The sequence below is a fragment of the Suncus etruscus genome, chromosome 16 (assembly GCF_024139225.1).
Source record: "Suncus etruscus isolate mSunEtr1 chromosome 16, mSunEtr1.pri.cur, whole genome shotgun sequence".
NCBI lineage: Eukaryota > Metazoa > Chordata > Mammalia > Eulipotyphla > Soricidae > Suncus > Suncus etruscus.
The window spans coordinates 77373103-77400543 of record NC_064863.1 but is presented as its reverse complement, the minus strand read 5'-3'; the positions used below and the strand labels follow the sequence as shown (position 1 = coordinate 77400543).

The following is a 27441-nucleotide window of genomic DNA, read 5'->3' as shown; positions in this document are numbered from 1 at the left end:
TGCCTAATTGCTATAGCAAGTACTTTCAGTTCTATGTTGAATAGGAGTGGTGAGAGAAGACAGCCTTGTCTTGTGCCAGAATTTAGAGGGAAGGCTTTTAGTTTTTCTCCATTGAGGATAATATTTGCCACTGGCTGTGGTAGATGCCCTTAACTATATTGAGAAAGGTTCCTTCCATTCCCATATTGCTGAGAGTTTTGATCAAGAATGGGTGTTGGACCTTATCAAATGCTTTCTCTACATCTATTGATATGATCATGTGATTTTTATTTTTCTTTTTGTTGATGTTGTGTATTATGCTGATAGATTTATGGATGTTAAATCAGCCTTGCAGTCCTGGGATGAAACATACTTGATCATAGTGGATGATCTTCTTAATGAGGCATTGAATCCTATTTGCCAGGATTTTGTTGAGGATCTTTGCATTTGCATTCATCAGTGATATTGGTCTGTAATTTTCTTTTTTTTTGTAGCATCTCTGTCTGGTTTAGGTATCAAGGTGATGTTGGCTTCATAAAGCTATTTGAACGTGTTACCGTTTTTTTTTTTTTTTTTTATTTCATGAAAGAGTCTTGCCAGGATTGGTAGTAGTTCCTCTTGGAAAGTTTAAAGGAATTCATTAGTAAATCCATTTGGGCCTGGGCTTTTGTTTTTTGGGCAGATATTTGATTACCGTTTTAATTTCATCAATAGTGATGGGGGTGTTTAGATATGCTACACCCTCTTCATTCAACTGTGGAAGATTATAAGAATCCAAGAATTTATTTATTTCTTCCAGGTTCTCATTTTTAGTGGCATAGAGTTTCTCAAAGTAGTTTCTGATTACCCTTTGAATCTCTGCTATATCAGTAGTGATCTCCCCTTTTTCATTCCTAATACGAGTTATCAAGTTTCTCTCTCTTTCTTTGTTAGTTTCGCCAGTGGTCTATCAATCTTGTTTATTTTTTCAAAGAACCAACTTCTGTTTTCATTGATCTTTCGGATTGTTCTTTGGGTTTCCACTTCGTTGATTTCTGCTCTCAGCTTTGTTATTTCCTTCTGCCTCCCTATTTTTGGGTCCTTTTGTTGAGCACTTTCTAATTTTATGAGCTGCGTCATTAAACTATTCAGGTAGGCCTCTTCTTCCTGATGTGTGCTTGTAAAGCTATAAATTTTCCTCTCAGTACTGCTTTTACTGTGTCCCATAAGTTCTGATAGTTTGTGTCTTTATTATCATTTGTTTCCAGGAAAGTTTTGATTTTCTCTTTGATTTCATCTCGAACTCACTGTTTATTCAGTTATGAGGCTGTTTAACTTTCAGGTGTTAACTGTGTCCCTTTGGAATTCACATATAATTTCAGAGTCTTGTGGTCAGCAAAGGTAGCCTGCAAAATTTATATCTTCATGATATTACAGAGGTATGTTTTAATTGCCAGCATGTAGTCTATCCTGGAGAATGTCCCATGTACATTGGAGAAAAATGTGTATCCAGGTTTCTGTGGATGGAGTGTTCTATATATATCTACTAGGCCTTTTTCTTCCATTTCTCTTATCAGGTCTAGTATATTCTTGTTGGGTTTCAGTCTGGTTGACCTATCCAGTGTTGACAAAGTCATTTTGAGGTTACCCAGAATTATTGTGTTGTTATTGATATTAATTTTCAGATTTGTCAACAGTTGTATTAAATATTTTGCTGGCCCCTCATTCGGTGTATATATGTTTAGGAGAGTGATTTCTTCCTGCTGTACATATCCCTTGATTAAAACAAAATGTTCACCTTTGTCCCTTACAACTTTCCTGAGTATAAAGTTGCATTATCTGATATTAGTATGGCCACTCCAGCCTTTTTATAGATGTTGTTTGCTTGGATAATTTTCCTCCAGCCATTTATTTTGAGTCTATTTTTGTTCTGACTATTCAGGTACGTTTCTTGTAGGCAGCAGAAGGTTGGATTGAATTTTTTGATCCATTTAGCCACTCTGTGTCTCTTAACTGCTGCATTTAGTCCATTGTCATTGAGAGAAAGAATTGTCCTGGAATTTAATGCCATCTTTATATCAAAATTTGGTGTGTCTTTTGGTCAGTCTTGTCTTAAATTAGGTCTTTCAGTTTTTATCTTAAGACTGGTTTTGAGTCTGTCAAGTTTCTAAGCTATTTTTTGTCTGTGAAACCATATATTTTTCTGTCAAACCTGAAAGGAAGTTTTGCTGGGTACAGTATTCTAGGCAAAGCATTTATTTCATTGAGTTCTGTCACTATGTCCCACCACTGCTTTCTGGCCTTGAGTGTTTCTGGTGACAGGTCTGCTGTAAATCTCAAGGATGTCCTCTTGAATGTAAATTCCCTTTTTGATCTTGCTGCTTTCAGAATTCTGTCTCTATCTGTGGGATTCGTCATTGTGACTAGGATGTGTCTTGGGGTATTTTTTCTGGGGTCTCTTTTGGTTGGTACTCTTTGGACATGCAGGATTTGATTGTATATATTTTTTAGCTCTGGATGTTTCTCTTTAATGATGTCTTAACTGTTGATTCTTCCTAGAAATTTTCTTCCTGGGTCTCTGGGACTCCAATGATTCTTAAGTTGTTTCTGTTGAGCTTATCATAGACTTCTATTTTCATCTGTTCCCATTCTTTGACTAATTTTTCCATTGTTTGTTCATTTGCTTTAAGTTTTCTTTCCAATCTCTCCCGCTGTATGGAGTTGTTATTTATCTCATCTTCCACAGCACCAATTCTATTTTCAGCTTCTGTTAGCCTGTTGGTGAGTGTATCCATTTTGTCATTCAATTCATTCACTGAGTTTTTCAGGCCTATTATTTGACCGGTTATTTCAGTTTGGAGTTTTGTTATTTCTGTCTTCATGTTTTCTTGGTTCTTGTTTGTGTTCTGTTCAACTCGATCCGTGGTTTCTTTGAGTTCTTTGAGCATCTTCCATATTTCTTTTTTATACTCCTTATCCGAGAGATTAATTATTTGGTTGGCCTTTTTCTGGTCATCAGAGTTGTCATTTTCATTCTCTATGTCTGATGCTGGCCTGTGTTGTTTCCCTATTGTCACACTTGTATTGTGGGTTTTTCTACATGTTGTGGTGGTATCCATTGGCTAAATTATGTGCGTAGCCATGCTCCTCTTGCTCTGCCTTTTCTGGGTGGGTCAACTTGCCTCCAAGGAAGGGGAGCCTTCTGTGGATGAAACCTCATACAGGATCAAATCTTAGGCCTGAGCACGCAGCAGAGAAGATAGACGGGTGAGAAATTCTGGGCTTCAGGTATCTAGCTCAGTTCTTAGTGCGATTTTTTCTTCTTGTTGCAGTGGTGTTCTTTCCTTAGAAAGAGCACACGGCGGCATAGCAAAGTGGAGCTAAGTGCTCTTCTGAAGCCTCTGGGAGAGTAATTTTGCTGGGCCCTTTTTGTCCCACTTCTGAGAGGTTTAGGAGACAGGACAGGAGACAAACACACAGAGGCAGCATTCACAGTTTCTCACAGTCAGGCCCCACTGGGCCGGTATAGATTTTCCCAGCCTGACATCACAAACAGGGGACCTGCCTTCTGTGAAGTATTGCTTATAGCCGGTTTTCACTTTATGAAGCAGTTCCTTGGCGCTCAGGCCCCTTGAATTAGCCTCTGGGAGAGCTAATTTTCTGGGGCCTTTTCTGCCCACTCCCAAGAGGTTTAGGAGACAGGATAGGAGACAAACTCACACAGGCAGCACTCACTGTTTCTCACAGTCAGGCCTCACTGGGCCGGCGTAGATTTTCCCAGCCTCGGAACAACTCTTAAGAAACTTGATGGAATTGAGATAAATGCTTAAAATGGTAGAAGGTGTGAATAATGCTATATATATTTTTTTTGAGCTAGAAATTATCCAATTAATGATTTGAAAAGCTGATTATCACAATAGGCAAGCACTGACCTGGCTGTGACTATGGAACCAGAATCAGCCAAGTGGTGATTCTTGAGCTGAAGTGCTCAAGTTTGTGCAAAAGCAAGAGAAGTAATTTGGCTTCTGTCTCAATTTTATTTAGTCATTTTACCTTGTTTCAGGTAGTACAATTTGGTTGTTACTATTTTCCCTCTCCAGAAGAAATAACTCTTTATTCTAGTTGCATTTGTCTATAAGAAAATAAAGCCTTAAATACTCCAAAAATGTCAATACTTCCCAAAACATTGTACATATTTAATGCAAAACCTCTAAGGAATAGCCATGATATTCTTCAAAGAAGTGGAGCATAAAATTCTGAAATTCATTTGGAAGAACAAACACCCACGAATAGCTAAAGAAACCCTTAGGAAAAAGAAGATAGGAAGCTTCACTTTCTCCAACTTTATATTGTACTAAAAAGCAATAGTTATTAAAATAGCATACTATCAGAATAAAAACATACCTTAAGATCAGTGAAATAGACTTGAGTATTTAGAGAATGGCTCCCAGGCATACAATAAATTAATCTTTGATAAAGGGGCAAATGACACAGAATGGAGCAAGGAAGGCCTCTTCAACAAGTGGTGTTGGGACAACTGGTCATCCACAAGCAAAAAAGCAAACTTAGAACTCTGTCTGACACCAGGCACAAAGGTCTAAACAAAATGTATTAAAGAACTTCAACTTCATATCACACCTGAAACTATAAAGAATACAAAAAATACATAGGCTTTTACTCCATGACAGTGAGACTAATGGCATCTTCAAGGGGGAAACACCACTGTCCAAGAAAGTTGAAGCAGAAATAAACAAATGGACTATAGCAAGCTAAGAAGTTTCTGCACTTCAAAGAAAACAGTGACTAGGATACAAAAGTCACCCACAGATTGGGAGAAACTATTCCCCCAATACCCATCAGATAAGGGACTAATATCTAAGACATACAAGGTACTGACAGAACTTAACAAGTGAAAAAAATATTTAATCCCAGCAAAAAAAATGAGAGAAAAATGAAATTTCCTCAAAGACGAAATACATATGGTCAAAAGGCATATGAAAAAATGCTCCACCTTACTAATCTTCAGGGAGATGCAAATCAAAACAACAATGACTGGCATATCACAAAGATAAAGAACAATACTGGCACATGTAGGGGAGATAGGAACTCTCATTCACTGCCAATGGGATGCTGTCTAGTCCAGCCTTTCTGGAAAACAATATGAATATTCCTCAAAAAACTGGAAATTGATTTCCATATGATCCAGCAATACCACTCCTAGGAATATGCCCTAGGAACATAAAAACTCAGTTCAAAAATGCCCTCTGCACTTCTCTTCACATTGCAGTTCTATTTACAATAGCTAGAATCTGGAAACAACCCAGATGCCCAACAACAGATGAGTGGCTAAAGAAACTGTGGTACATATACACAATGGAATACTATGCAGCTGTTAGAAAAAGTGAAGTCATGACATTTTCCTATACTTGGATGAACATGAAAACTATGATGTGGAGTGAAATGAGTCAGAGGAAGAGAGATAGACACAGAATAGTCTCACTCATCTGTATATTTTTAGAAAAAAAGATACAATATTGTACTAATACCCAGAGACAATAGAGGTGAAGGCTGGAAGGATCAGCCCATGATATGAAGCTTACCACAAAAATTGGTGAGTGCAGTGAGAGAAATAAGTACACTGACAACTACCATGACAATGATTGTAAGAGAGTGAAATAAAATGCATGTTCTGAAGACAGGTGGGGTGAGGGAGGAGGAAAATGGGGGACATTGGCGGTGAGAAAGTTGCACTGGTGAAGGGGTGTGTGTGTACAGTCTATAACTGAAATACAAGTATGAACATTTTTGTAAACATTGTGCTCAAATAAAGAAGTTATTAAAGATAATAATTCCATTATCATTTGTAACAAGCAACATAAATTATTTTTATGCCTGCCAAAGGGACAGGCTGAGTGGTGGAAGGAAAACTGGGGACAGTGGAGGACTAAATATTGCATGGATGGTGGGATTAGTATTGAAATGTAGAATGCCAGAAATATCTGCAGTGTTGTAAATCACCTTGCTTAAATAAAGTAAAATAATTAAAAATATCAATATCTCACAAATACAAAGTTTTCCATATAAGTCTTATATGAAACTGATAGTAGGGGTCTTTATCCTTAGACTTATATATCGTGATTATATATGTTATATATATGTATAATATATATTATAAATGTTGAAGTATCACATACCTAGAAGAAATTCCTGCATCTTATTTTACATTTTTTGAATTATTCTTTAGACTGTTGCCGTAGGCAGTTGTGAGTTAGACTTTATAGATTGATGCGTGTGTGTATTCGTGTGTGTGCTAGAGAATATCTGCATATCACATGTAGGTTTTATGTTTGTTTGTTTTTGGATCATCCAGGCTGCAGTGCCCAGGGGTTACTCCTGGATCTGCACTCAGAAATTGCTCCTGACAAACTCCGGAGACCATATGGGACACTGGGAATCAAACTGGGTTTCCTGCATGCCTTAGCCTCTGTGATATCGCTCAGGCTCCAGTCAAATGCAATTTTAATCAGGTTTTACAAAAATTTTGGAAGAGGATTCAGAGTGATAGCACAGTGGGTAGGGCATTTGCTTGCATGTGGTGAACCCAGACTCGATCCCTGGTATTCCATATGATCCCCTGTGCCTGCCAGGAATGATTTCTGAGCTCAGAGCCTGAGTAACCCCTGAGCACCACTGGGTGTGGCCCAAACACAATTTCTTTTTATTTTGAAGAGGGTCTGGAGTAACAATAAAGTGGGTTGGGCACTTGCCTTTCATACAGGTAATTTGTATTTGATCCCTGGCACTGCATATGGTCCCGTAAGCCTTGCCATCTCTGAGCACAGAGTCAGAAGCACAGTTTGGTATGGCCCAATAAGGTCTTTTTTGTTTGTTCGTTTTTGTTTTGGGACTACATCTGGTGACACTTAGGGGTTACTCCTGGCTATGCGCTCAGAAATCGCTCCTGGCTTGGCAGACAATCTGGGACATCTGGGATCGAACCAAGGTCCGTCCTGGATCAACCGCATGAAAGGCAAAGACCTTTCGCTGTGCTATCACTCTGACCCCCAATACGGTCTTTTAAGGTTTAATAGAGTGCCCAATAAAATATTTTCATTCTAGTTTTTATAAGTGCTTTGATAGCACAACCCTCTTTCCTCTGAAGAAGTTTTTCTATTCATATGTACGATTTATAGCAAGATGAATTTGTATTTTCCTAGAAATTAAAAAAATGATAAAATAAATAAATAAAAATACCCCATTTTCCAGCATATGAGATGACTGGGCATTTAAGACAACCCCCTACTTTCCCTGTTAAATACTAGGTTTTGGGCTATATTTGCTGTATAAGACTACCTCTTTTTTTTATCACACACCAAATGGAAATTAAAAACCGCAAGAGAAAATGAGTAGAACCCTCAAAGGTTAACAGTACATATTTAATAAAGCTAGACTTTGGAGTGCCAACAATCATTTCACATTTGTCATTTGTAGTGAGTGACTGTGACTTTTTAATTGTGACCTACATTGAGAGCAGGGAGAGGGGACTCCTTCAAGAGCAGGTGGCTGGGTGCAGTGACTAATAGAACAGCTAGAGGGAGACAAGACAGAATGCCTCCTCTGTGTCCCATCAAAGCTGAACAGAGAACTGAGCGCGGGAAAGCCACATACCCAGCTGGATAAGATGCAGCGCTTGGTAATTCAGCTCCTCTGTGTGCCCCAAAAGATGAATCAGGACATGCAGAGGACTGAGTGATGATGCCTGGCAGCAGGATGGGAAGCGGCAGTAAGAGGGGGCAGGCAGGCCACTCATCCCTGAAGCTGGCGTAGGTTGCAGCATGCCGTATACAGTGTATGAAATGACCCCTGAGTTTTAATAAGTTTTTCATGGATTAAAAAGTCATCTTATACGCCGGAAAATATGGTAAATAAAATTCATATAGGTTTTCTATTTGGTTTGTGTTGAGGTATGCAAATGATTTTTTATTTTCCTCAGTCTCAGTATTTGCCCTTGTTTTTTTTATTTATTTGTGCTTTCTTTTTCGAGTCATACCAGTGATGCTTCATCACTTCATGCTTTGTACTCTGTCACTGCTAGTGGTATTCAGGGTGCACTAGTGTCAGAAGCTGGACCCAGGTCTTTTTCAAACAAAGTGTGGACTCAGTTCAGTGTGCTCTATTTATACCCCATTTGAACTTTATATTTTTATTTTATTATCATTAGCTAGTGGGTTAATCTATTTTGTTGGTTAAAAAAAAAGAACTAACATCTGATAATTTTCTAAATAATTTTACTCCATTCCTTTCTTTTGACTTTCCTCCCTTCCTATGCTTTCATTTACCTTTCTTTGTGTTTTTGGTCTTGTTCTAGTTTTTGATTTTGTTTATTTTAATTTAGTAATTTAGGGTTTCCTGCTAAGTATGTGGCCTAGTAGTACAGCATATGCCTTGCATGTATGAGACCCTGGATTTGATCTCTGTTTCTCTCTGTCTCTCTGACTCTCTCTGTCTCTGTCTCTCTCTCTCATACATACACACACACAACACACACACATACACACACCCATGCACTCAAATAAAACAATTTAAGATTTTTCATAATCATCAAATTTTTAATACTCTATTGTTTTGTGTTTATTACAATTTTTAAAGAAATGCTACAATTAGGGCTAGATCTATAGTATAGCAGCTAGGGTATTTGTTTGCCTAATATATGACCCAATGATTTGATCCCTGATCCCCTGAGAACCTTCCAAGAGTAATTCCTGAGCACAGAGCCAGAATTAACTCCTGAGAATTACTGTATGTGGCCCAGAAACTGAGAACAAAACAAAACCAATCAAAAAGAAATGATGTGATTGAAATTGTTTTCATATGAAGGGCCCTGAATAATAGATAGTACAGAGACATATATAATACATATAAAGATAAATATATAATGGATAGTAGGACACTTGCTTAACATGTGGCCGACTCTCAAGCCCACTAGGAGTAATATACGACCACAAAACCAGGAGTAACCCCTTAACCATTGGGTAACCACTGGGTGTGGCCAAAAACATTAACATGCTTATTTTCATGTGAACTGTTTAAAAATTTCAAAATTGGTGGTGGGAATGTTGCACCGGTGAAGGGGGGCATTCTTTACATGACTGAAACCCAATTACAATCATATTTGTAATCCAGGTGTTTAAATAAAGATATTAATAATAAAAAGAGGTATGAAATTTAAGACTAGATGCCTCAAGGTCTTGCAATATTTTCTGTGATATTTCTTATAGAAAGGCATTTTTACTAAGAATTACAAGTCCATTATAAAGACTAAAAAAAGAATTTAAATTTTAGAAGAAACCAAAGAGCAATATATGGAAATGAAGGCATTCCATTTTAGTCTTCCAAAAGTTTTAGCTTTAAATCAAATTGAATTTTTGGTGGGTTTTTGGGCCATTTCCAGCTGTGATCAGGGCTTACTTCTTGCTCTGCACTCAGGGATTACTCCTGGAAGGGATTTTGGGATGGGATCCTGGGGACTGAACCTGAGTCAGATGAGTGCAAGGAAATATACTTGCTATACTACTATCTTATGCTATACTATCTTCTAGCTCCTGAGTTTTTAAAATTGCCCCAACTGTATTTAAGTGCAAAGGAATTAAGAAAAGCAATAAATATAACAAAACTTTCATTACATTAGAGATACCAGGTTTATTCACACAAAACAATCACAACAAAATAAACAGTAGTTTAAAACAAAATATAGTGACACATGTTTATAGCCTTCCTAATTAGTATGTAAAAGTATTTAGTTTACTTCAGCATACATTTCTATTGATAAACATTAAACAGCAAACATTAAACTGCAGTGACTGTTTTCACTTGTTATTTGGGTAAAACTTAGACCAAACCCAAAGCATTTAATTAACGAGGTATGTTCCGAAGCAGGGAACTTTAGAAACTGATAACAACATCTACTTCTGGATTCACATACAGACTATTTACTAAGTAATCAGAGAGAAAATACCTGAATCATCCCATACCCACAATAACATGTTTTCTATTTTTTACTGAAAAACAAAGTAAGAAATAAAAGGTTACTGTATTCATTTATTCTCAGATGATGTACTCTCCATTTCAAGGGAAAGGGTTTTGATTTCGGCCGATTCACTATCTATCCTAGGGGAAAAGGGTCTCTTCTCTGCTGAGGCTGATGTACTATCCCCCTCAGGGGAAATAAATTTATCTAGGATGTCTTCTAAACTTAGTGACTTATCCTTTGCCTGGACGTCAGTGTCTTTGGACTCTTCGCTCACGGAGTTGTGGCTGTTTTGGGCTTTTCCTGATTCTTGGTGGTTGTCCTCATCAGACATCATCAGCAGGCTGGGGGCCAACTCATGTGTGTCTTCGTTACTTTCCACGTGCGATGTGAGGTCCTCGGTCATATCTGAGTACTGAGTCACAGCACAGGGAACAGAGTGAGTGAACGGCACAAGGATGGACTTCTTGTCCACCTATCTATCAACTTACCTGGCAAATTGTCAATATTTGACTGAAATAAGAGAATCTGAGCATTCAATTCAGTATTTACAGAGCTCTTTCACATGAGTCAACTCTCTAGTTGAAAAGGTTAAATTATTTTGTATGTTAAAAGGTAGGTTGCATTATAATCTTCATTTTGATGAAAGAAAAAGTGAACGAAATGTTTAAAAGTGAAGTGAATAATTAGTAGCAAGATAATGTATTAACCTTGGATACTCTGAGCATAGTTTCATTATAATTTGCAACTCTAACAATTTCTGTTAAGCTGTTCTACTGTTATTTTTCTATCAAATTATTAAAATAACTACTATTTATGATGTTTAATTAAAATATGAAAAGAGCTTAGAATATGTGCCCTATGTCTTTATATATATGTATATATGTTTGTATATTGTTTCTGGAATACACTTGGCAGTGCCTTATTTCTGACTCTATGCTCAAGGTTTATTCCCGAGTCCTGAGGGACCATCTCTGGTGTTGGAGATTAAACCCAGATGACAATGTATAAATAAGGTAAGTACCTTAGGACCTGTACTTTTCTCTGGCCCTTATTGTCAGAAATGGTTTTTGGAAAAAGCATTGTGACCGAGAGACAAAATTAAGGAAAAGCCATACAGATTTAAATATGAAAAGTCTCCAAGTAGTTTTGTATTTAATAGTCATAAAGAAGCGATCACTGCTGAGTGAATACAGACACTGATTTCCTAGAACTGTATTCTACCCAGAGCCATTTGTGATATCTCTTAAAGAACTCACCTCAGAACTCAGTAACCTAGATTTAGACCTCAGTCCGTAAGCCACACTATCACCTCGGCCATCATTTGCATCAGCTGTGGGAGAAGCTGGAGTAAAAACCAGCGTTGCTGGAATGTCTGTGGATACTTTAGTGGTGGCTTCTTCAGATTCATCAGAATGGTCAGAGTTATCATCTTGGTCGTCGTCATCGGAGTCATCAGAATCATCTGAGTCAATGGAGTCGTGGCTGTTTACCTGGTCATCGTCATTATCATCGTCCACGTCTTTGCTGTGGTCCTCACTTTCAATGGACTTACTTGGGAAGGTCTAAATATCAACACACATTCAGAACAATTTGCTTAAAGCTTAAAAAATACTTTCCTGGAACTTTTATGCACACCCAGATGTTATTAACTTTGATTTAGTTTCAAAATTCTCACATTCAACAATGCATTCAATGGGTTCTAGCAGTAGAAGTAAAGTATCTTACCATACAAGATTTCTCTTACCATAAAAGATTCACCATATAAGATTTTTTTTCTTGCTTTCTCATGAGAAATGAGAATTTTCTGGAGACAGATTACAGAAACTTGAAACTAGCTTCCTACAAGCATGAATACTTAAATGGTGATTGTTACGCATGTGTATAAACTGCAGTTCATAGATTCCAATAAATTAGTTGATATCTTAAATTTCTGATTAGCATTTATACTGGATAATTTACCAAACTTCTTATGATAGTTTTCTTTTATATTAAAGTATGATTATTTTTATTAATTTTTTATTGACATTCCGTGATTTACGATACTGTTATTAGTTGTTTCTCAATGCACATAATTTCAATGCAATACTCATCATCAAAGTACCCATATTCCTCCCTTATGAACCTTTATGTATCTCCCTTTCATCTTCCTTTACCCTACAACTCAATTGTGTGGCTCAATTTTCTTATTGTATTGTCTTTGGCCCTTTATTGTTATCTTACTATATAAGTTTAGGCCTTATATATGAGTGAGACCATTCTGTACCTATCCCTTTCTTTATGACTTTATAACTCAGCATAATATCTTCTTGTTCTATCCATGTTGCTGCAAATTGCAAATCTTAGATCTGTACAGCATTACATTGTGTATATATACCACAGCTTCTTGATCTATTAATCCATAGTTGGGCATTTGGGTTGTTTCTATAGCCCAGACATGGGTCTTTTTACTCACATGTATTAAAAAAAACGGAATCACCCAACTGGTTCTCAGAGTCCCCGAGGACTATTCCTGACAATTCTTAGTCAATCAGGCAGGTGGGTCAATTTGAGAAAACGAGGATATGAAGCTTCTTAGTACCTTTGGTGTGAAGGACCACTAGCACTTTCCTGGTGATGATCAGGAGCATCTAGGATCATGCTTGGTGGTACCTGAGGGCCTTCTGTGCTATATCTGGCAAAGCCTGGGACCATATAGTACCAGGAAACAAATTAAGTTGGATAATCAAGTGTAATCTAAAGGAAAATAATTTTTATTTGTTTCCATGTCAAATATGTCAAATATATTTCTTTTTGGTGGTATCAGGAATCAAATCCAGATCTATACTTTACTGCTGAGCTGCATCAACAACCCAAAATCAGTACCTTAGCAGTCTTAATAAATGGAATAATTAGCAAATAAAGCATAATGTTAGAAACAGAAATATTCCTACAGGTAAAATTATGGTTTGATTAGGAATTAATTAAACTTTGTCAGGCCTCAATTAAGTCATTTACAAAAAACTGAAAATCATTGCAAGAGGCTTGGTGTAAACACTGGTAGAAAGTTTTCTGCTATAAAAACCTTCTTGAAATAAACCTTGTATTTCTCTCTCTCTTTTTTTTTTTTTTTTTGGTTTTTGGGTCACACCTGGCAGTGCTCAGGGGTTACTCCTGGCTGTCTGCTCAGAAATAGCTCCTGGCAGGCACAGGGGACCATATGAGACACCAGGATTCGAACCAACCACCTTTGGTCCTGAATCGGCTGCTTGCAAGGCAAACGCCGCTGTGCTATCTCTCAGGGCCCAAACCTTGTATTTCTAACATTTACTACATGTATACTCAGAAAACTAAGCAAGTTTTCAGCTGACAATGTGCTGAAACATTTGCTAATGGAATTTTATCAAAATTGAACTTAAGCCATGTCATTTGGAGAGAGTGGTTTTTTTTTTTTTATTGTTTCTCCAAGTCATGCTTGACCTGTGATTCAGATTCAGAACTCACCTCTTGATTGAAGGCATACGTGTTCTCAGTAGAAACAGTTTCCTGAAGAAGAAGTATACGTATTAGCATACGTTAAGTTTAACTTTTAAATCTAAATCTAGTTTTAATCTTAATCTAATCTTCCATCTCTTTAGGTTTTTTTTCTATTTTTTTGGGGGGCCACACCCGTTTGATGCTCCGGGGTTACTCCTGGCTAAGTGCTCAGAAATTGCCCCTGGCTCGGGGGGACCATATGGGACGCCGGGGGATCAAACCGCGGTCCTTCCTTGGCTAGCGCTTGCAAGGCAGACACCTTACCTCTAGCGCCACCTTGCCGGCCCCTTTTTTAATCTAATCTTAGTCTTAAATCTAAATCTTGCCACAGCAGGTGATCTTTTCAGCTTTATGGGAAGTCAGCTTAAAGCAGAAGCCAAAGAGGCAGATAAACTAGTGTTTGAAATTTGTTAACAGATAGAAGGAATAAACCAGTGTTTGAAACTTGTTAACAGATAGAAGGAAGATTAATGTAATCATTACTAAAGGATTACTTAGCGGTTCTGTATTGTTTTCCCTTTGTTGCAAAACATACAATTATTTCAGTTAATCAACATTAAAGTATGTGCTTTTTTTTTTTTTTTTTTTTTTTTTAGGAAGAAGACCTGTTTCTTCATGTGCCAGTTTTTATCTATGTGACTAGAGTATCTGGCTATTTATTGGAAAACTACCCCCCAAAGTTACAAATTTGTCAAGGTTTTAGAAAGGACACATAGTATCTTTAAAAGATATGTTAAAAAAACTATATCTAATCAATTTTGATGAATGAGTATGGTATGACTTGTATAACGCCAACTAGAGCCTTAAATACTCTCCATGCCCCCAATTTTAATTGAGGTATCATGACTTATAATACTGTTGCTGACTGAATTTCATATCCATTTTTAGAATGTATTTTTTGTAGATTCAATTAAGAAACTCTTAGGTGACACTTCCGTAATCCAGGCACAATTTCAGAGTGACTTACAGAGAGTAGTTCAGGGGCCAGAGCAGTGGTGCAAGGGGTAAGGCCTTGCCCACGCTAGCCTAGGACAGACCGCGGTTCGATCCCCCAGGCATCCCATATGGTCCCTCAAGCCAGGAGCAATTTCTGAGCGCATAGCCAGGAGTAACCCCTGAGCATCACCAGGTGTGGCCCCCAAAACAAACAAAATAAAAAGAGTATTTCAATTCACCCTCTCAACTCACTAGAAATTACATGTCATTATTCTTTTCATTTTACAGATATGGGCAAGCTGAAACAACGAAGTGAAGGGGCACAGTGAAAGCGCAGAAAAACAGATTTTAGCACTGTGCTTTTAATTATCCTTAAATGACTCTTTTAGGTTTTAGGACCATACCCGGTAGTACTCATGGCTTTCTACTGGCTCTGCACTCAGGGATTGACCATTTCTGATAGAGCTCAGGGGACCAAATGGATGTCTGCTATTGAACCAGGGTTGGCACATGCAAGGCAAGCATCCTATCCCCTATGCTATTACTCTGACTCCATCTTATCTTAAATGACTTTAATCCTGTGCTTTACTCTGTGTGCCATATTTCTACTTAAATATGCAGCATATCTCTCTGAAAAATCACTTCTAGTGTAGAGGTGCCTGTTTTCATTAGCATTGCTCTTTTCACTGTTTCTTTCTAAGAAGCTCTCTCAAAACATCTCAGTCTTAGTTGCACTTGGTTATATCTTGAGTTTTCAACAGTGGTTGTATCTCTGTTTTTTTTTTTTTTTTTTTTTTTTTTTTTGGTTTTTGGTTTTTGGGTCATACCCGGCAGCGCTCAGGGGTTACTCCTGGCTCCACTCTCAGAAATCACTCGTGGCAGGCTCGGGAGACCATATGGGATGCCGGGATTAGAACCAATGACCTTCTGCATGAAAGGCAAACGCCTTACCTCCATGCTATCTCTCTGGCCCCATCTCTGTTTGGCTGAGTAATCAGAAAAGCTTTATGATGGGCTACTGTGAAAGGATGCTTCTTACATAAAAGGGATAGGAAAACTCCAGGTCTGTAAGCATCCAAAGCTTCCTCCTTTTATTTTCTCCCCCTAAAAATATATTAGTATAGGGGAGTGATAGCATAGTGGTAGGGTGTTTTCCTTGTAAGCAGCTGACCTGGAGATGAATCTGGGTTCGGTTCCCGGCATTCTATATGGTCCCCTGAGCCTGTCAGAAGCAATTTCTGAGCGCAGAGCCAGGAGTTACCCCTGAGCACTGCCGGATGTGGCCCAAAAACAAAAACAAAAAAAGTATATAAAAAGAGAAAAAAATGTATTTACATATGCATAAAAATATACATGTAAATCATACTAAGAATTTCTAGAGACACCCATTTGGCAATTGCCAGCAATCCTTCTCTTAATATCTTAATATCTTTTTTTTTTTGGTTTTTGGGCCACACCCAGTGACGCTCAGGGGTTACTCCTTGCTATGCGCTCAGAAGTCGCTCCTGGCTTGGGGGACCATATGGGACACCGGGGGATCAAACCGCGGTCCGTCCAAGGCTAGCGCTGGCAAGGCAGGCACCTTACCTCTAGCGCCACCGCCCGGCCCCAATATCTTAATATCTTAATCAAGCAATGTAATAGCAGTGAACCCAGACAATTTTCCACTGTTGTTTACTCTGTTCCCTTGAACTTGAACTCTGTGTTCCTTTTGTCCAAGTACCCTATACAAAGCCCATTTGTTGTTTGGCTGGCACAGTTTCACCTATTGTGGAGGGGCAGGTACAGCTACAGTTCTAATCAGTGAATCATTATAAAGAGAGTGCTTTGCTCACAAATTTGGTGAGGAAAATGTGATATGAAGTCAGCTGACAAGCACAATAAACTCCAACAGTGTAATGTAGAGACATTCTCTTTATGATGAGATTCTTAGCACATATTTTATGAGATTGTGGCTGTTACAGCCTTATAACTGTTTAATATGTAAGATGGGTTTTCAATGGAGAGCCTTCCACTAAGTTAAAGCAAAGTACAAACTTTCTACTTCTAGAATAAAAATATTCTTTTTGGGAATAAAAAGTCACATGCCTTTATGAAATTCCTTTAACATAAGTATTTCATTATATAAGCAAATCTAGTTTGGTTTTAAGAGCATATATGGTTATTAATAACAGTGTCCTTAGTACTGAGCTAGATGCATAGCAGGCAGTCAAAAAGTGCTGACAAAACACAATGACTATAAAAATATTGCAGTGTATATACTTCCGGCTTATCTTGGAGTTGCTGCATAAATAATGTAATCTAATGACAAGCTTAAAAGATGCTTACCTGATTTTCCTTGGAGCTACTATAATCTGCCTTCTCAATCTTTAAAGTAGAAGAGATTAAAAAAAGGTTACAATATGAATGATCTCTGAGTATGTTGGCATGCACTATTTATTTATTTTGATAAATTTTATTTCAGATTCAACTATACTCACAGGTAGGGCAAAGGCGATGCCTAAGAGGCAAAAAAAGATCACGGTGGTTCTCATGGTAGAGACTTTTCCTGTAAAATATTTGATAAGAAAGAAAAGGATGATCTCTTTATAGATGGAAATGGATACCTTTTATGCTGCTGCATTACAAAAAAAGTCATCAATAATACATGTTTGTAGATTGCATTTACTTAAATAAACCTTTCCTTTTTGAACTGATATTTGGAGTTAATATTTGTAATGCCACATCTATTTCCCACCTCTCACTTGGGCAAAGAAGGGAGGAATTTTACAAGTCTGTGTTTACTCAGTTAAAAAATTACAGTTCCAAAGACTATACCACCACCATCATCTATGCAGTCAGTTTAAATCTTAAAAAAATCAACAGTAATTTAATTCAAACATAAGGTACTGTGGGAAACAAGTAATCTATGGCAGGAATATTTTCAGAGAATTCAAGAGAAAGAGAGAAAATAAAATTCTGAAAGAAATGTGCCTCTCTATATTCCCAGCATGAAATGTGGTTTGTAACTTACATTATTAATATTATTAACCCAGTGCTACTAGTGCAAAAAAGAAGCTATCTCTAGTTTACCTATTTTTTTTTATTAAAAGTAAGGTATTTTATAAAATTGAAACAAAATATGGAAATTTTAATAGCCTTTTTATGACAATAAATTACCAGGTCTCTTGGTAAAAATGTTAACAACAAAATAAAGAAGTAAAATATATCAGAAATAGTTTTTCTTAAAAAAAAAGGCTACACTAAATCATTAAAATAAAAATGATCACTGGATTAAAATAAGCATCAAAAATCCCTGTTTAGATCTCTGTTCTTTTGAAATGACCTTCCACCATGTCCCCATTTAAATGATGTCGGTATGATCATTTCAAAGAGACATAGAATTTTACTTTTTCCCTTTCCTAGATTATAAGAAGTTTCAGTCCTCTGGAGGTCTTCAAAGAGACCCCTACATTTCTAGAACTACATTTCCAGTCCACAATTCTAGTACTTCCCAAGGACCTCTTTCCTCCTGGATACAAATTTATATCTGTCTGCCGTACTAACAAGAAGGATTCAAATCTGATGAACAGCTTTGAGACTTACTCTCTTTGTCTTCCTCTTCAGAGGAAAGGACGGAAATGCAAAGCAGGCAGAGCCAAGCAATGAAGCAGCGAAGCTTAGGCTTACCTGGGGCAGCTCAGTTAGAGTCCAGCAGAAGAGCTGTGTTCTCCTGGCTTCTCTGCCTGCTGCTGATACGCAGGACCTCGCAGCATTTAAATGCTGCTGCAGACTCTCTCCACCAACACAGGAAGGCGGAGAGATGTGTCATAAGGCTTCTGGCCACTGCTCAGCCCACTCGCTCCCACACTTCCCCCCTCTGGTTTGTGGTTCAAAGACAAACAAACACTCAAAATGAGTCTACCGTTAAAACATTACTTATATATAATGTCATTAACTAGCTTTGCCAGTTAGGGGTTGGTATTTAGCATCATGGAAGGGCACTCAGGGAGTTCAAAAAAAAAAAAAAAGAGGGGGGGGGGAATGGCTTATTCTTACAAGGCTTTGAAGAATTTGAAGGAAAAATGATGAAAACAAGCTCATTCTAAATAAAAAGAAATGTCATGATTTTTATTTTTTTCAACAACAGATTACAGTCAGAAATATCTCATAGAGATGGTTGGCCTCACAATTGGCTTACTTTAAGAGTTGCTAAGGCTGTGGTCCAGGGATATGGAGTTCTGAGAAACTCCATCCATCGTTTATGAGATGCAGAGCTCTGTTTTGCAAGCAGCAGTTTTTCCTTTCAACAAAGGGCATTCCTAACATTAAAATTCATGATCCTACCCCCTTATGTTAGCTTCCCAGCAGCCTTTCAAGGTCATTGACTATTTGGTCACGTTGTTTGACTTGTTTGGAAGCGCAGCTTCTGCTAACTGGCTGCAGGGCTGAAAGCCTGGCGATTTAGAGAGAGGCTGCTGCAGTGAGACCCTTTCTCACCAGCTGCTTAGAAGCATTTGGTGAAACCCGGCTTTCAATCGCACTGCTATGAAGTAGCTCTGTAACCTTGGGCAAATTGCTTAGCCTGCCTGAACTGTTTAATCATCAGTTAAATTAATAGACTTTTACCTAAGCAGAAAGGTTTAAATAAAGTAGTATACCTGAAATCAATGTGTTTGGAACACCTAGATGACTATTTTAAGTATGGTTTGCACATTAACAAGTACTTATTTTTGCTTTGTTTTGGTTTTGGGCCACATACCAGGCAGTACTAGGCACTTCTGGTTCTATGCTCAAGGATCATTCTTGACTGCACAGGGGGGATCATATTGGGTGCAGGATAGCAAACTTAGGTCAGCCAAATGCAAGGCAAACATTTTTCCACTGTACTATTGCTCTGGCCTCTCCTAGTGGATTTAAAAGAGAGTTTATTAGAATGAGAACAGAAACAGCAATATCCTATGGATATACACTTATATATTCATACTCTGTACCTCTAAAGCAATCCATTTGATTTCTGTACTATCTCTGGCCCCATAATCCAGAATATGTAAAGTTGATTATTTAATAAGAAAACAAAAATTATATGTTGAAGATACTTTGCTGAGGATTTAAAAGGCGTACTAATGAAAGAAAATACAAATAAAATGAGAGAGAAACTTGCCAGAGCTCTGCAGTTGGTTTGCATGCAATTGCTCAGGCTTAACTCCAGGTACCATATCTGGTTCTCAGAGCACCACCAGGATTGTTTTCTGTGTATCTGTAGGTATTCCAGGAGTCAGTCCTGAGCACAGCTGAGTGTGGCCACACCCAATAATTTAGTAGTCTTAAATTTACATGATTTCTATTGTAAAATGTAGTTCACTTTTCGTATACTTCCATTGTAGGGATCATATGTAAAGTGAGATTAAAGATAAAAGGTTTGTTTATTGTTATTCTATTTAAGGAGTTGATTCCCATTTATTTAAAATAAATGCTTTGAGAGGCATTGGAGACATCTGATGAGTTTGAGGGGCCAACTCCCAGCTATATGATCCTGTGTGGTGCTCAGGGGTGAAACAAGGTTTGGCACATGCAAGGTCAGAATGTATATTAGATTATACTCTAGTCCCCAAATATTACTTTTCTTTCTTTATTTTCTTTAAATTTTACTTTTCATGTAAACATGGATTTGATCATTTCTTTCAGCATTAGTATTGGGAAGGCTAATTCAGCCTTTTTGTTTTGTTTTGTTTTGTTTTTTTTGGGTCACACTCAGTGGCGCTCAGGAGTTACTCCTGGCTCTATGCTCAGAAATCACTCCTAGCAGGCTCGGGGGACCATATAGAATGCTGGATTCAAACCACCATCCTTCTACATGCAAGGCAAATACCATATTGCTGTACTATCACAGTCCCTAATCCATAGTCTTTATAGTCATGTGGGTATGGGTAAGTTGAGTCTCTTCATTGGGGTGTGTTTGAAATACAGTGATATTAATTTGGAGGTACTCAGCATATATCTACATAACTCAGATGACAATAATCATAGCCCATATTAGAAAGTCCTATTTATGTTTTTTAAAAAATTGCCTTTCTCTTAAGCATTCCCCACCTAAGTTGTTATGCTGTCTCTATAAGGGAAGGAAAAAGACAAACTCTAAAAACATTCAAAATTTTCAGAGGTTTTATTGTCGTTTGCTTTGTGCTCTTGAGAGTGATTGAATATGAATTAGAAGAGTCACAAAAATAGGTTTTGTTGGAGCTCCCTGATACTGGTTTGCGACCTGGGAGCCAGCATAGATCATTCCTGGCCAACTGCGCCAAAGTGCCACAAGGGGGCAATATATTCTAGACACTGTATTGTGTATAGTTGGTTCTTGACTTCTCTTACAGTCTTGTTTGTCTTTGTGCATTTCCTGGAAGAAATGCAGACCCAGGTGGAGTTTCCAGTTCTTGGGACGCCAGGTGAGGCAATGCTTTCCTTAGGGACTGGTTGTACAGTTTAGTAGCAGCAGCGCCCGTGGCTGGGCTGTGGGAGCCCCCTGGCATGCACCTCAAGCCCATTGTCTCTTCTCTTTCCCACACTTGTTTCCCACATGGCTCATAGGGCCGCATCCTCAGCTCACCTGTGAATTCATAGCTAGAGAATGCATCTGGGTGCGTCAGAGATGAGCCAATACAGTGACTTGTGGTGGAGACAGTTTAGTGTCACTCTGGCTTTGGAAGAGGTCCCAGCTCTGTGTTTGCCCTTGTGACAAGGAACTTATTGCTATTATATTTTTAGCAGATATCCCAACAGTCAGAAGTAGCAGAGTAGATGATTTAATCCAGAAATTTCCACAAGGTTGTCAATCCTGGCCAGGTTAGATACTCAGGAGTAGAAGACAAATGTCAGAACAATCACGGACCTTGTAAGTCTTGTATATGGAAAGGAAAAAAGAGTTTAGTTGTTAACTGGAATCCAAGGGTGGTTTGTGGTAGCAAAATGTGGACATTCTAAGACACACAATAATAACATGAATAACTCCTTTTCTTTTGCTGAACTACCTGAAAGTTTTTCCATAACCAAGTTGGTGGAATTTGTAACACTGACTTCTAGTGCTCGTGAATTTTTCTGATTCTATTCTATGTTGTCTTGACCAAGTAATCAACAACCTCAACTAACCATCCTTCATATGTAGTTCAGGGAAGAGAGATGCTTATTTATTTGGTCTCTAGTGTTTGAGGAGCTCCCAGAGGCTCAGTAGTCCCACCGTGATTCTCAGCTGGCAGTTCAGTGCAAGGGCTTGAGGGTGCTGCTCAGGGCTGTGTGAGATCCCCAACGTAACCCCATAGTTAGTGCTACGGACCTTCGGGGCTGCACTGTATGTTGTGCTAGAGGACCATGTGGTGTTGGGGATGTAATCTGGGTCCAGTATATACTTGTGCCCTGGCCGCTTTATTATTGCCTGGTCCCAAAGAGTGAAGTTTATTAAAAGAAGGACAAAAGGGTAAAAGTTAATAGGAGAGTATATAGATCTGCAGTCAGAACACTTCCGAAGTTCAAAAGAAAATATTGTAGCAGTCTTTGTTCTAGTGCACAGTAACTGTCAAACTTTAGCTCCTGAAAAAGTGATACTACTATTGGGAAATATTAGTTTTCCTTAAAGCTAAAGAAAAATATTTCATTTGGATAGGTAGATTTATTACACTATAATTCACCGATGATTTACCACTGAACTTCTACCTTCAGCGATTTCCAAGCTTATAAGTACAATACATAAATGGAGTGCTTGACTTTATAGCAGTAACACATGTTGATAACTGATATTTTCTTTCTTAAAAAGCTAGGTAGTAGTCAATTAATTTTATTTATGTTTGGTTTTGGCCAAACCCAGTTGTGTTCAGGTACCAACCCTCTGAGATCTTTTCCAGGCTGGCTCTGGTAACATTTCTTTGTAAAGCATTTACACCAACTCTGAGAGCATTCAGCTACGTTTAATGTGGATTCTGTAAAGTAGAAGTACATTGTTAATTTTTTCTTAGAATAATAGTATTGTCATCTTCATGGAAGCTATTTATTGTTTTGGACTTTGGACACACCTGGTAGTGCTCAGGGGTCATTACTGGTGCAAATCAGGGAACACGAGGCAGTGCTGGCCATTAAATCCAAGTTGACTACAAGCAACAAGTGCTTTGCTTGCTGTCATATCTCTTTGTTCCCAAAAGTAATTTATTTATAAAATTGATAAGAAATTAGAAATTTGAAGGCAAAAAGGCTAATAGTACACAATCAAAAGTGAACTTAATGGGGCTGTGAGCAGAGGAGACCATTGCTTAGTTCCACAGGAGCTGAAGAAATAGTGTTTTGAAATTGGGATATATGGGGAGGATCCCTTTCTATCTAATACTAATCCCAGCAGCATAGAATTCCACACTTGTAATGACATGGAGATAACACTGAGCATATTGTCAGACAGATGCCAGAGCAGAAGGCAGAAATGAGATGCACAAATAATGTACCAACCTCAGAGAAGAGCTGTGCATGTAAAGTCACAATTATGTGACTCAGCAATTATGCAGGTAGAAAGCATTTTTGGAAATCAATGAAATTTCTGACTTAAAATCCTAAATTTGAGAATTTTGATAGAGTATTTGTTATAAAATTGATAGGAAAATAAAGTGGGACCACCATAATATAGGTGGTAGGGCATTTGCCTTGCATGCAGTCAAACTAAATTTGGTGCATGGCACCCACTATGGTCCCCCCAAGCTAACCAGGAATGATCCCTGAGTGCAGAGCCAGGAGTAAGCTCTGAGCACTGTGGGGTCCTGTATGACTCCCCCAAACAATAAAACACCAAAACAACAACAACAAAAGAGATCATTTCAGTAAAAAAGATCAGAAGAAAGACAACAAAAATGACCCAAAATGCAGCAAGTATTGGTATACTCACACTTGGCAAGGCTTTTGCTTTGGTAATTCAAATTAAGAAATGATACATTAATACTCACCTTTAATAATCTAAAATTTATGTTATTTTGTGGGGAGACATCCCAAGTTGCAGGAGGCTTTCCCTTAAGCCTATCCTGGAGATACTCAGCCAACTATATTTTCTGTTAGTGCTAGGTCCAAGGATGGGGCCATGCTCAAGCTTTGTAGTGATGAAGACCCTCAAGGCCACCCCAACAATGCTGGGGGCCTTTAAGAGTATACCCAATAGTGCTTAGGAGGTCAAATTTTATCAGAGATTAAAATGGAGTCTTGTACATGCAAAGAATGCAAAGCATGTGCTTCTGGCCAATACTTGGGTATCCTCTTTAACCCCTTGACTATTTACATTTAAAATATGTATAATTGAATACAATGTGCTTAATTCTCAACAATCAATAGCTTTGTAAATCATGGTATATAATTAAATAAAACTTATTTTAAAATATGTATAATTTGACATCGTTAGCAATGAGAATTTGAGACCTTCAATTTTTTTGGTCTTTGTCACATCTTGGTTAATCTCTTGCTAAATATTATGAATGTTTGTGAAACAAGGGACAAAGTGGCATGATTGCCATAATGTTTACTCTTCTGGGTAGTATTCCTAGTACCTGCATTTATGGCCAATTTCCTGGAGCAATTACGAGATTCTCAGAAGAATTTACATATACACTTAAATACTATGCATCTGACTGGATTTGTTGGCATGTTCAATTTCTGAAAGTCGTTTGTTGAAGAGGCTAAATACTTCCCATTGTGTTTAACCATATGACAGATGATGTGAAATTGCACCTTATCATAAATTAACTGATCACATATATATGGATTTTACTTCATGTCTCTTCATTATATTCCATAGATATGTGTGTTTCAAGCAATTCAATTGATCTATGTCTTTTCATTGGTTCCAGTATTATCTTTTTGTTTTTGTTTTTAACACTGTCATGGCTTTATTCAAATCGCAGATGCACAAAAGTAGTAACTTGAGAGATTTTAAAGGAGAGTTTTGATGAATCTAACACTATATACATACTCCCATTCAAAGAAATTTAAATTAGGACCAAAAACTTCTACAAAATATAAAACCCACCCTTACTTATTTGCAAGAAAATACCCCCCCCAAGCTAAACCAGTCTTAAAAGTTATCTAGAGGTTCTGCATGTTTGTTTTCCAAGCAAAAATCTTTTAGATTGCATAACATGATGATTGATAAAGTCAATGGTTAGATTTAAGTTAAAAAAAGTATTTTATAATCAATCTGGTATATAATGAGTGCAATGAGAATACTTGGGCATTTCAATTGATTAAAAGGAACAAAATGCTAGCTTTTGGTTATTTCAATCCTCCCACTAAATGTATCCCAGGAGCTTGAGTTCAGTCAGCTGTGTATCTCTTTTATTATCTATAAAGAACTGCATAGTTTTTACTTAAAACCCCCATGTACACTTCTAACTAAAAGAGAAGTATATTTAGTAATTTAGATGTACTCCAATGTGGAAGGATAACTTCACTTAACTTGATACTAACTTTAACAGCAACTATGATATTTAGGTGTCAAAAGTCGAGGCGGACTTATCTTCCCATAATACTTTTCAATATACATTCAGGAGCCATGTAAGGAAACACACACACTAATCTTAAATGGCTGTTTTTTAAGTGGCCATTGACTTAAAGAATTAATTTTTAATAAATCTTTATTTAAGCACTATGATTACAAGCATGATTGTAATTGGGTTTCAGTCATAAACAGAATACTCTCCTTCACCAGTGCAGCATTCCCACCACCAATGCCCCCTTCCCTCCTTCTCAACCCCTGCCTATATTCCAGATAGGCATTCTACTTCGCTCACTCATTAAGATTGTCATGATAGTTTTTAGTGTAGTTATTTCCCTAACTGCACTCACCACTCTTTGTGGTGAACTTCATATTGTGAGCTGGTCCTGCTGGAACTCATCTCTATTGTCTCTGGGCAGTTTCCTATAAGTGAATGTACATGGAATCTATTATATTGAGTGAAGGAGAGAGATAGACACTCTAACTCGTCTATGGATTTTAAGAAAAATAAAGAATTAATTTTAATGATGATTTAGTTTCAAATCTTTTTGCAACTGTTCAATATATTCCAATGAACTGTTTTATCTGATAATACTTTGTAAACAAGCAGTTTTTCCTAATTTTGAAAAACACCAAAAGTCTCCTTCACTCTTCTCTCTTTATTCCACAGATAATCTGTACATAAAACTAACCCCAAAAATATTTACAAGAAAGTAAATTGTCATGTAAAACTGCACTGGTAGTAACATGTACCTCTCAGACACTTTATTTCTTTCATTTGATTCAATTAAAACTGAGATAGATACGAAAATAATAGTTGAAGCATATTTTCCTGGGCTTCCATAAGTTTTAAAACTTTTTATTTTTTTGAGTGAAAGAAAGGGATGTGATCCTAAAAGGAATTGCTGAGCGGAAAACTAAAAGAACATACTTAGAAATAAAACAACCGTTGGAATATGCTCTTCAGCTTGGAGAAGGGCTGAATACTTTCTCTGAACTTAGCGTAACTAATCTTTCTTTCAAAAATAAAATATTATTAGTCATCTAAGGTTTCAGAAGCCTCCACAAAACCCCTCATTAGTACAGAGCACTTCCTATCTATTTTGTGCCTATATCGGTTTTCAAGATACTGACAAAAACAAAACAACCACCCCCAACAAAACCTCAATATCCTTGGACAACACACTTCCTCAAAAAAAGCATTGCTGCCTTCAAAGTAAATTGCTCTGGTTTTTTTTTTTAAATAAAATCACTAACTTATCACTCAAGAAACTCTTTTCATACTTCAGCCAATTGTGATTTCTGTTAATTTATAAGTAACTTTAAATCCTTATACAGGAAATGTATGCCCAAGCCCTATCAGAGACCCATCCTTTCACTGGTCTAGTCATCTTCCTCTCCGTCATCCTCAGTATCTCATTTTCTCTTTTCCCCCTATAAGGCCTTCTTCCTCATCTTCTTCCCCTCTTCAGCATAGTCATCATCATCTTCTTCATCCTGAATTTCTTCTTTTATTAAATATAAAAGGCCCTCATTCTCTTCTCCCTCTCCCAATTTCAAGCCTGTATCATGGCCATCATTATCCTCTTCATCATCCTCTTCCTTGTAGCCTTCGTCACGTCCATATTTAGGACCAGCCTCCTCCTCTTCCTCCTTCTCTTCTCCTCCTCCTCTTCCTCCTCTTCCTCCATCTGACCAGGGGTCTTCAAACTACTTATTCCCATTTTGTTTCTTCACTTCTAAATAAGATATATGCAGTGTGCATAGAAATTTGTTCATAATTTTTGTTTTCACTATAATTTGGCCCTCCAACAGTCTGAAGGACAATGAACTGGCCCCCTGTTTAAAAAGTTTGAGGACCCCTGATGGACCTTCATTGTCCTCCTGATTAAATCCATCTAAGTATGTGATTTGCTGCAGCAATTAAAAAAATACTTCCTCTATAATTTTCCAGGTTTGTAATTTCACAGTTAAACAAATCAAAACCTTTAAATCGTTTTAGATTTTGCAGAGCTTCCACTGTGCTGAGATCTTTGACTTGTTACCACTCAGATTAAGGTAAATGAGACCGGGACACTTCTCTGCCAGAAATTATATTGTCACTAAGTCCCAGCTCTTGAAGTGAGCTGAGTTCCACATTAGCCACGATCAGAAACTTGTTTTTTTAGTGTCTCATTTAGGCCCTCAGTTTCCCCATTGACAAAACCAGCTCAGTCACCTACTCCTGGGCTTAATTCCGCAACTCCAGGTTAAACATCTTCTTCATCTCCATGTTCTCCTGCTCACCTATGGCCACTCGCCTCCCTGACCCTTCCCTGCCAACTCTGCTCCCCCCACCTGAAGATGATCCAAGTCTTGGAAATGAATGAAAAGAATCAAATACTAACGCCCTCCTCCACCACACCGAAGTGAGGGGGTGGGGGGAGAGGAGAGCCACATAAGGAGTCCAAGGAGTTGGGACTCTAATTTGGCGGCCCCCATCTCCTTGTCCACACACAGTTCCTTCCCCTTCCAC

At 37.8% G+C, this 27441-nt stretch overlaps 1 protein-coding gene and 1 pseudogene across 1 annotated transcript; both read right to left on the bottom strand.

The window, feature by feature from the left end:
- Positions 1 to 9632: 9632 nt before the first annotated feature.
- On the bottom strand, positions 9633 to 18213 carry SPP1 (secreted phosphoprotein 1). Its single transcript, XM_049789782.1, has 5 exons — positions 18107 to 18213; positions 16918 to 16985; positions 16766 to 16804; positions 11245 to 11550; positions 9633 to 10400 (listed from the first exon to the last, which is right to left on the bottom strand). Exons 2-5 carry the CDS (start codon positions 16969 to 16971, stop codon positions 10053 to 10055), a joined length of 747 nt encoding a protein of 248 aa, XP_049645739.1. The 5' UTR covers positions 16972 to 16985; positions 18107 to 18213; the 3' UTR covers positions 9633 to 10052.
- Positions 18214 to 26309: 8096 nt separating this feature from the next.
- On the bottom strand, positions 26310 to 27198 carry LOC126032063 (acidic leucine-rich nuclear phosphoprotein 32 family member E-like; annotated as a pseudogene).
- Between the last annotated feature and the right edge of the window lie 243 nt (positions 27199 to 27441).